At 36.6% G+C, this 10,796-nt stretch overlaps 2 protein-coding genes across 2 annotated transcripts; one reads left to right on the top strand and one right to left on the bottom strand.

Annotated features, from left to right (window-relative positions):
- Positions 1–5,006: 5,006 nt before the first annotated feature.
- Positions 5,007–6,882, top strand: banf1 (barrier to autointegration nuclear assembly factor 1). Its single transcript, XM_016228869.1, has 3 exons — positions 5,007–5,169; positions 5,705–5,885; positions 5,976–6,882. Exons 2-3 carry the CDS (start codon positions 5,760–5,762, stop codon positions 6,120–6,122), a joined length of 273 nt encoding a protein of 90 aa, XP_016084355.1. The 5' UTR covers positions 5,007–5,169; positions 5,705–5,759; the 3' UTR covers positions 6,123–6,882.
- Positions 6,883–8,454: 1,572 nt separating this feature from the next.
- LOC107548155 (guanine nucleotide-binding protein G(I)/G(S)/G(O) subunit gamma-3) lies at positions 8,455–10,482 on the bottom strand. Its single transcript, XM_016228715.1, has 2 exons — positions 10,384–10,482; positions 8,455–9,396 (listed from the first exon to the last, which is right to left on the bottom strand). Exons 1-2 carry the CDS (start codon positions 10,480–10,482, stop codon positions 9,268–9,270), a joined length of 228 nt encoding a protein of 75 aa, XP_016084201.1. The 3' UTR covers positions 8,455–9,267.
- Between the last annotated feature and the right edge of the window lie 314 nt (positions 10,483–10,796).

Below are 10,796 nucleotides of genomic sequence, written 5' to 3'. Positions count from 1 at the left end.
CTGGATGCAAGGAATGCCTTGTTTATAATGGGTTTTCATGTTTTTGAATCATCGAGAGGCGTAACATTTCTGTCACACACTTGAGGAATTCGGGCAATCACAACGCACTGGATAGCTGGCCAATCAGAGCACACCTCGCTTTTCAGACCGATGAGCTTTGTTAAAATCGACACGTTTCAGAAAGGCGGGGCATAGAGGAGAAACAATAATGTACAGTATGTGGAAAATAATGTGTTTTTTTAACCTTAAACCGCATAAACATTTCATTACACCAAATACACCAAATACTGTTCTTTTTAGCAACATCATATGACCCCTTTAAGAGAGTCCACCTTAAGAGCCTGACATTACTTATTATTACTTATTCTTTCTCCTCCCTTTTGTTTTCATGACTGTACAAGACCTCCATAAACACGTTTGGGGGGTTGAGGGTATCGAGTTTCTTTCTTAGAAAGATCTTAGAAACAGCATAACACATGGTTGGTGTAAACAGGAATCTCAATGTACAGTTTTTCCTCAGGGCTCAAAAACTCTTCAAAATCTACTGTTTACCCACATATTTCTACATGCTGTATTTATAGTATGCTTTTACATTTAAAGTGTAAAGTTTAATGTATTATTTCAAAAAAGACAAATAAGTGAAAAATAGCTCAATATATATATATATATATATATAGTTCTGATCAGTCAAATATATTGGAATTATGTGACAAAAGAGTTGGTCAACCTTTACCCTAATTTCGTTATCTGGTAATTTAAGAAGCTAAGCCCATTACCGCGGGAAGTAGGGGTGCTGCAGCACCCCCTGGAGTGTAGCCCACGAAAAAATGGGGGTGCGGTGTTAAAAATAAATGAATGAACAATATGTAATACAAAATAAATAATATTCATTTTATTAATTAGTATATTCATTAAAATTCATTGAAAAAAAGTAGCCTAGGCCTACAATGACGAGAAGCAACGGTTAAATATGAGTTAAGTTGAATCAAATTGACTGTGAAAGTAGCATTATGTTTGATCAATTTAGCCTTCTCAAACCAACACGACTTGCCTAAAATAAACAGACATAAAACACTTCATGCATTTCACAGTACTAATTTAAACATTTAACCAAGATAAACGAGCGCTGTTAGGCGCATATCCAATCGTTTGTGCGGAGAGTGGAAGCTAAAGCTCGCTCTGCAGGACATGGAGGCGCCAGCGATCACTTGCATTTTATTAAGAACAGCGGAAACTTTAAAATACGCCGTCATTTTTGCTCATAAAGGTAAGAGTATTCATCATTCGGAACTGCAAAGTGTCTACTTGTATTTGTGTGCACTCACAACATCAACAAAACCTTGTGGTTTTGTAAAATAAGGAAAACAAACAGGATGCGCTTTCTGTCGTCTTGGTCTTGAGCAGGAGTGCTTCACCGACATGATACATATATCTATAGAATGCTTTAAATTACTCACTATTTTTGACTTTTTTTGTTTGTTTTTTATTTTATTATAATTTTTTCATTCGTTTGTATTAAGTTGTTCTGATTCTTTTCAACATGCATTCAAATATAAGACTGATGTACCGGCGTTGTAACACAAATAAAAGTAAGGTTTTGGGATTTTCCCCTTACTTTAAATGCATGCTTATGGCTCATTATTATTAATCGAAAAACACATTAAACTTTGAACTTTTATTAACAAAATAAATAATATGTTTTAAATAATATGGATATGTTTTGCTCGCGTTTAACACAAATGAATAGCTTATGGATTTCCCCTCGGGCTACCTTAAAAAGTTCGTAGTTTGTGGTTTATTATCTTATTAATTAAAACACATCAGCCATAAAATAGTACAATGGCAAATTCGCATATATGAAACATCTACCTTGCATTGACAAAATTAAGATGGATATAGCCGTTGTAACCCAAATAAATAAGCTATTTTCCCTTATTTAAAACGAATGCTTAGTTTGTGGTTCATTGTCATTTTTTTATGAAAACCCAGCAACAAAGACACTCACTTATAGGCTATTAAACGAATAAAGGAAAGTTTTATTAACAAAAGTTGCGCTTTGGATCCGCCATCATATAGTGTCAGTCTTCTAGCATCACTCTTGTCACGTGACCCCCCGTTTTATTTCTCAGCCCCCCCAGCTCAAAATACGTTCTCGCGGCTATGGCTAAGCCTGATTAAATGCAGATCTATGGCTCTTTTATTTAAATTTACAATAGACTCTGGAGTATTGTAAGACTGCTTTGTTAATCAGGAACTGATGAAACAGCTAAATAATTTAAAGAACACAGATCCAAAATAATAAACAACAAATTCCTATATAAAACCTCAAGGTTTCAAACTATTCATTACCTTTTATTTTCCTTATGTGCTTGTCTCTTGCACTATAAATGTAATGTCCACTGAATGCAGCAAAGACCCATGCTTCAGAAAAACATTGACAGCATACAGAGGACTGTGCTTCCACATGGTCTCCTAACCTGTCAGGAAAACTGAAATATGATCTATCAGCAGGGACATTGAGGAACACACGTCCTGATATTTTAATAAATGTTTTGATGTGGAATATTTAAGTACAACAAAAGCATATTTTGATTTGGACTGAATATATAATTTTGTAGAAACACAAAAGTTCAGTGTGTAATTGTCTGAATGTTTGTGGAGATCCACAAACTTATTCAGCACTTTTAGTTTTTCAAATACAGACACAAAAATGAGCAAGTTGGAGCATAACGCTCAGAATGAAGCTCCTCCTTCCAGTTTCAGATATCATGTAAACACTGTCAGAGCACATTGTGTCCCCTCATGCTCAGTAAAGACACATGGTCCATGCCCAGTGCCTGCAGGCTCACAAGCAGGGACAAAAAGTTTTCTTCCTTTTGTTGTTCTGAAAAACAATAGCTTCTCGTCAGGAATACATCATCTCATCATTCCTCAGTATGTGTTAATGAAATCAGAGAAGATGTGAGAGAAGTAAAAACTTGAGAACAAAAGAGCAAAAGTGCTCATTTGCACTGTTATTGATCATTTCTCCCCATCCTGGAGGGACTAAGCCAGTCAACATTACACAAACCCTTGAGTCAACCTTAAATCATTCAATTCAACAAAACCTAATTCAACCAACTGGTTTGTGTGGTACAGTTCGAGATTTCATAACAGGCAAACCTTTTCCAAATGGCAAGACACTTTTTGTCTGTGCCAGTTTGAGTCAGCATGCTGACCTCTCTTTCCTTTCCAGGCTAGTATGTGCAATTCTTGGATTGGCGCCTGGAAGAGTTAGAGATAACTGCACGACCCATGATGGTTCTGCATGATCAACATGAGACATCTGAAATGTTTACTCCAAAAATGTAGGTGCTCTTGCAATAAATTCATTATGATAATGAAATACAGCATCAGTTCTACAGTTCAAAGGATTTGTGTAAATCAACAAGTTTTCCTTGCATAAAAATCCATTTGTCAGCGCTGTTGTTGGAAATGGCTTTTAATGTATCACTGCCCCCTGGGGTTCATCTGAGTGTTTGCGCCGTTCCAGACCCTGTCAGTTTTAGCAGAAAATGGCAAGTACTGTCACGTTCATCTGAAATGTGAGTTTTCATTAGCACGTGGATTGAATTCTTAGATGAATGTTCTATTCTGGATGTTATGCTATTATTATTAACCCATACACTGTTAACGCAATTTTCACTACTGTTGTGAAGTAATTCTTCTCCAAATTTCGACGCGATGCTAAAAAATTTAAATTATGTCATTGTGTTTGTGTTCAAGATTTCCCTGTGATGTGAAAAACATTGAATGTTTGATATATTCAATTTTGATTCGTGTTTATTTGGATATTAGCTTTTAAAAAGTGTTATAAAATCTATTTGCTTTCTTCAGTGGAGATTAAAATTAGAGAACAATGAACACTACATTTTTTCAGGAAAAAATGTAATCCTCATAATTCAAAATTTGAAGGAATTTTAGTTGTGGCTATACCATGTTAGTAGAACAGTGTTTTACAAAATAACCAAGGCATTTCAATAAAAGCCCTTTATTTTGCGGAAAACACAGTGATCAGAATTAGAGAACAGCAATGATTGTAGCACAAAGAAAGATTACAACTAAAATTTCTGCTGTGAATGACTTCAGCACATCTGTGCTGCAGGACATCACTAATTTCTCGCTACATCTTGGTCCACTCTTCTTCCAGTCTCTTCCACAGTTCGGTGACTGTGGTGGGTTTCTTAGCCATAACTTTTGTCACCAAGGATTTTCCAGAGATTTTCAATCTGGTTTAGATCATGACTCTTGGCTGGCCGTTTCATTATTTCAATGTTTTCAGCTTCAAGGAACTGCTTTATCCACTTTGCATTATGATGAGGAGCACTGTCCTGCATGAAAAATTGCTGGCTGATTGGGCGATGAATGCAGGGAAGGAAAGGTCCAAATTCTCTTAAATGTTGAGAGACTGTATGCCGAGACAGATCCTTAATGTGTTCAGCACTGAACTTGCGAGCAATTCCAGCTGCAGTGTTGAACCGATTGCCCATTGAGATTTTCTGCATTATTCTGTCCTTTGTATTTTGTGAAAGACCAGCCTTTCTGGGGGACTTGAATGAGTTAGTGACAAAGACGCAATATTCTAGAGATCACAGATTTGGATCGACCAACTTCTCTTGCTATGGCTGCTGTTGCTGTTCATCTGTCAATGAAAAGTTTGGCTGTCAGTTAAATAGGGCTTGTCAGATAATTAAGGAAATTAGTATTAGTTTCCAGATTAACACCAAATAACTAGGAGGCATCTGTAAGTGTTCTCTAATTTTGCTCAGTGTCCTTTTTCAAATATCTCCTTTAAGTTTTTTATACTGTGCTTCAGAATATGCTCTAAAAACTGTGCTTTCGCTCCTGTTAGGATAACTTCAAATAGGCCTAAGCGGTGACCTCAAAATTTAGGAAATTGCAGTTTGGTCCCAAATTTTGATCCCCACTGTATTTGATTTCCACCAAATAGCTGGAGCCACCAGGGGCCAGTGTCTCTCCGAACAGCAGCATGATTAGAGCGGAAGTGGCGGTGTTCTTTCTAAAGGCGGGATCAGGAAGCAGCGCTGTGGGAGTTATTTTGGGCGCATTGACTCTGAACAGCACGGCGTTTGCGGATGAGGATTGCAATTTCTCGATGATAGTGTCCAGGTATGATGTAAACTATGTTTCTGCTGCACGTGTGTTTAAAAATACTGTTCATTCTGTTGTGTTTGCCACAGGTTTTTATTATTTTTAAATGAAAAGAGAATGGCGTGTCAGCTGTCGTTGTGTGGCGCTGAACGCGAAGAAATGAGGCGGGACCTCAAAAACGCGTGAAAATTACGAAAACTTTACTCTCTTAGCAACTGCATAATTTCATAATAACAATGTATTATTTAGTTATCATCTCTTTGTTGTGTGTTTGATGGTTGTATTAATCATATGTAGTTTCACTTTTGGTTTTCTCTTTAGTCTCGCAACTCGCCTTCACTTTCCTTTCGCAGTGTTACAATATAACGTTACATGAGGAAATGAGAGGCAAATTGGCTGATTTTTAAGGGCAGGCACATTTGCATTTTAGCAATAGCTGAAATGATATCTTGAGCTGAATAGTTTTTTTTTTTTCTTCTTTTGACTTATATGTACAGTTAGTTTCGGGCTATTAAGAAATCAAACCTTTTAACAAATGTTTTCCTGTTTTAAGCCACTGAAGGAAGTCAACTTGAAATCCCGCAACGCTCTCTTAATACAAATCAACAATGTCGTCAACATCACAAAAACACAAGGACTTTGTGGCAGAGCCCATGGGGGAGAAGTCTGTGATGGCACTAGCAGGAATCGGTGAAGTTCTCGGAAGGAGATTGGAAGAGAAGGGCTTCGACAAGGTATGATTTACAAAGACGTTTCATATATACTCCGTAGTCATGAAACTGAAACTTTACATTTTTCTTTCACTTTCATTTTTCTTCCCATAGGCATATGTTGTTCTAGGACAGTTCTTGGTCCTGAGGAAAGATGAGGAGTTGTTTCGGGAATGGTTGAAGGATACTTGTGGAGCCAACACCAAACAGCAAGGCGACTGTTATAGCTGTCTGAGAGAGTGGTGTGACTCTTTCCTGTAGTTGACTTTTTGTTGTTGTTGTATATTCATCCCCCCCCAAGCTGACTTGTACACCGAATACATTTCCCTCACTCTGTCCATTCAACTTTACGGACAATTTTTGGATGTATTAATATTAATTCTTAGTACAGAATTGTTATCGCACTAGAAGGTCTTTAGATGGGTACACTTGTATTATCACTGCTCATTATGTGTGTTGTTCAAACATCATTCACACTGGATCTTTAGTTTTGGGGGTATGATACAAAATTATCCAAAAATCCATTTATATGCAGTTCTGTTCCAGGCAATACATGCACCAGTAGTCCAAATTCAATAACACAGATAGTTCTGCAAGTCTTCCTCCCTCTCTGTTTATAACGTTTGAAGGTTTTAACCATGTCCAAAATGTGCCACAGTGCTTATAAGCTTTTTAAGGTTTATGTGAACTGGTCACTGTTCTCTGATATGTTACCCAAAGGATCAGATGCATAATGGTATAATTTTGCCGTATGCTTTTATGCTCCCCAACCCCTAAATTGCCTTAATAAAAATCTGGATTTGTTTTAACTGTGCATGTGTACCTGAAGATGCGTGGGCTGATTCATTCTGCATAGTGTAGCCACCTAATTCACACCTTGGTTGGCATTTGCTGCTTTCAGATGTTTAAAATGCTACACGAGTGGTCAAAGAAACACTGATAAATGTTCTTACGTCTCTAAAACCATTTGTGGACCTATTTGTGTTTTGCATTTTAATTCTTTTGAAATAAAATAAAGTAATGATAGGGTGTGTGGAATGAAACATTTGACCAATCCAGCTCAACCTGCTGTTACACAAGAGGAATTACCTGTTCTGATCGAACAAGTTCAATAAGAAGCATCTGTTTTTCTTTAGATTATTAAAAATCACAAGTTTACACTACCCTTCAAAAGTTACCTATGTAATTATGAAAGCCTAAGAAGTCTCTTAGGCTGAATTTAATCAGTAAAAATAGTAATATGAAATATTATTACAGTCTAGAATAATTGTTTTCTATTTTAATGTAGTTTATTCCTGTGATGAAAGCTGAATTTTCAGCATCATTACTCCAGTCTTCAGTGTCACATGATCCTTCAGAAATCATTCTAGTATGCTGATTTGCTGCTCAATAAACCTTTCTTATTCTTATTAATGTTGAAAATAGTTGTGCTGCTTAATTTTATGGAAACCATGATACATTTTCTTAGGATTCTTTTATGACTAGAAAGTTCAAAAGGATTTTTATTTACATTTTGATTAGTTTTTTTTTTTGTAACAGTAAAAGACTTTAATGGAGACATATTATGCCCCTTTTTACAATATGTAATTTAAGTCTCTGGTGTCCCCAGAATGTGTCTGTGAAGTTGCAGCTCAAAATCCCCCACAGATCTTTTATTATATAATTTTGAAAATGCCTATTTTGAGCGGAAGCAGAAGCAAGCTGTTTTTCGGGCCTGTCTCTTTAAATGCAAATGAGCTGCTGCTCCCCGCCCCCTTTTCCAGAATAGAGCTGCACCATTACAGCTCGGACCTGCTAAAATACATCTGTTTTGGTTCTGATTTTCATATTTATCGCCCTGAAATCATGCGCTTTAAACCATATTTAAACTTCTTATATACGGTTTTCTGAGAGCACACATCCGAAGCACACGGACAGAAAGCGGCTGTCAGAGCATGCGAGTACTAAACTAGGTTCTCATTCACACACAAGTTTACATTAAAACACACATGAGTTACAGAAACAGTCGGTTATGTCTGTGAAGGTAAACTGCTGGGAAATAAATTGCATGTTTATTTTAGATCTGTGTGGCAGCAGTAATATACAGTAAATAAATCAATAAATCCACTGCTCTCTTGTCTCCTCTGAGGCTGGGACTCTAAACAGTGTTCTGTGCTCGTCTGTGCAGCCAAAGACAGAAGAGTTGGCATGTTTTGCTCAGACTTTCACCATGGCATTAAAGCTACTACACCGTTGTCGCTTGCGAAATCAAAATGACGGCGCCCTGGGTGGAAATTTACAGATTAAGGGGTGGTAATATTATAATGAGATCCCTTTGCAATGTCACTAGGGGAGATAAATCAGACGCACTCATTTTCTCAGACGCTTGCAGAAAAAGGCTTACCAAAACAAAGTTACTGGGTTCATCTTTTTCACGTTTCCTTGGTTGGTAGATGCACCGGGGACCTGATTATAGCACTTAAAACCTGGAAAAGTCCGATTTTTATGATATGTCACCTTTAAATTCCGTTCCAAAAAATAAAATAAAAAATTTAGCACAAACTGTTAAACAATAGTGATTTTTTTCTCAATAAGCAGTACACTCAAGTGTGTTGTGTTTAAAAGATTTATTCATTCCTTCATTGGATTCTGTCTGCATTATTTTAATTACTTGGGACCACAAGTTTGAACAGATATTCTCTTTACATTTTTCTTCAGTAATTTATCTTTTAAACTAATTTCCATACTAGATACCACTTGTTTTAGTGGTCAGAAAAATTTAATTGATTTTAGGACATAAATTTCATTTTACAAACCCCTTTAGGAGTGCTATGCACTGGTGGCATTTGTGTGTAGGTATTAGCCGTCTCACTTTCTCACAATAATCTAAACTTTAACAGCTCTACCAGTTAATCAGAAATGTCAACCAGCGTACATAGTAACCTCAAACAAAACATTTAAAAAAATCTAAATATACATATAGAATTTGTAAATCACCATAGTATGCTATGTGAAGAACATAACGAATGTCTTAAATATAATAAAATTTGAAATTATTGAAATATCCAGACCCACACCTATTTCCTTTTGCTTGATTAAAAAAACTGTGTGCTTGCATATGTGTGTATCAGTGTGTGTTTCATCTAATCAATTTGCATCAATCTTGATGCTGTTTTGTCCCCTTAATGAAAAGGAACAGGGTTTCCCAAAAAAACAGGAGAATAAAAATATCCTCACAAGCATGATTTTGTACATTTGGTCTTTGCACTGTCAATAGTTGAAGTTTAGAAACCACTTTACATTTATTAAAGCTTAATTTGGGATTTATTTTGCTGTGTCGTGTCTTGTTGAGTGTTGTGTTGTGTGATGTGCATACACAAATCATTATCATCTAAATGAGACTAATCCTGCTCTTCCTGTGTGCTGCTCAGAGTAGAGCACAGAAGAACTTTTTCTCCCTGAACGGGTTTTCTGAAGTGGGCACAGGGGTGATGAGAGGGTCCTCACATGCATGGGCATCACAGTAGGCCATCAAGTCCGCCGCTGCCTTAGACACCTAAGAATCCAGACAGATTGTCAGTGCTGAAATGAAAAGCACTCAAACAGCTATTGATTCTAAGAAAGCTGAAAGTCTTTGTCTTATAAGACAAGACACTGCAGGCGAATAAGATTTTAAAAAAAATGAACATATGCTTTCCTCAGGTTATCAATTGTTTTATATTACAAGTTTTATCAAATGTTATGTTCAAATATGCAAGTATGGTATTATCTAATTAAATATACACTAATTTGCATACATTTCTAGAAGAGACAAAAATTCTTGTTTCATTTTGTTCATTTGACAAGAGAGTTATAGAGGGGAATTTGGATAACTCCATAAATCAGAAAAAGCTATCAAAAGCACAAAAAAACGTTATATGAATCAGGTGAATGTTATATGAACAAACTCTCTTGTAAAAACCTCCAAAATGTAAATAAAACTAAAGTTCAATGTATGTAATTGCTACTGAAGGGGAGGTTTCTGTGCATGGGAATAAACTCATTTTGAGAAAGCAGCTTTGCAGTTGAAATCTACACACAAATAAATAAAGCATAATAAAATGAACACTTAAATGGGTATTTTGAATGTTTTCTTTCCACCAGTCTAAAATGAAGACAAGTTATGGATACAAAATAGCCCAAAATCTCAGAGCAGTTCCTAAAAAAAAAACACTGTCTTGCCTTACACACGGCACCTTCCTATCTTGGCTAAAACAGCATTTTAATTAAATAGAACATTGTATGAGTGAAATGCAAGGTTGAGGTCAATGCTTAAAGACTGTTGAATGCTTCAAATTGTACTTGTAGGACAGACTTTACCAGGAGGATTGTAGAATTAGGTCATACCTATTAACCTGATTCCAGATCTTTGATCACATCTGATACAAATGATTCTGCTACGTACGGGCTGGTATAATAAAACATTTTTATAGGCAGGCAGGATTACCACTGATCTGCTTCCTATTTGCCACATTTTCTGGTTATTTTGCATGGCAACCCTCACCTTGATTCGACAAAAACTGGCTTCAATCTTTAGCTGTTCCACCAGCTTCCTGGCCTGACCGACGCTCATGGTGCTGTTCACAGGGGTGTCTCCTTTCATCCTGCCACACACACACACAGGTTTACATTTGTGAAAAGTGGGGACATCCCATAGGCGTAATGGTTTTTATACTGTACAGACCGTATATTCTATTGCCCTTTACCAACCCTACCCCTAAACCTACCCCTTACAGGAGACTTTGTGCTATTTCAGATTTTCAATACACTCCATTCTGTGTGATTTATAAGCGTTTTGAAAAGTGGGGACATGGGGTAATGTCCTGAAAAGTCACCTTCTCCTTGTAATACCTATGTCATACCTTTGTCATTATACAAATTTATGTCCTCATTTGTCACAAAAACGCGCACACACAC

Source organism: Sinocyclocheilus grahami, unplaced genomic scaffold, assembly GCF_001515645.1.
Source record: "Sinocyclocheilus grahami isolate Dianchi unplaced genomic scaffold, SAMN03320097.WGS_v1.1 scaffold344.1, whole genome shotgun sequence".
Taxonomy (NCBI): Eukaryota; Metazoa; Chordata; class Actinopteri; order Cypriniformes; family Cyprinidae; genus Sinocyclocheilus; species Sinocyclocheilus grahami.
The sequence above is the reverse complement of the archived record's forward strand: the minus strand, read 5'-3'. Positions and strand labels throughout refer to the sequence as shown.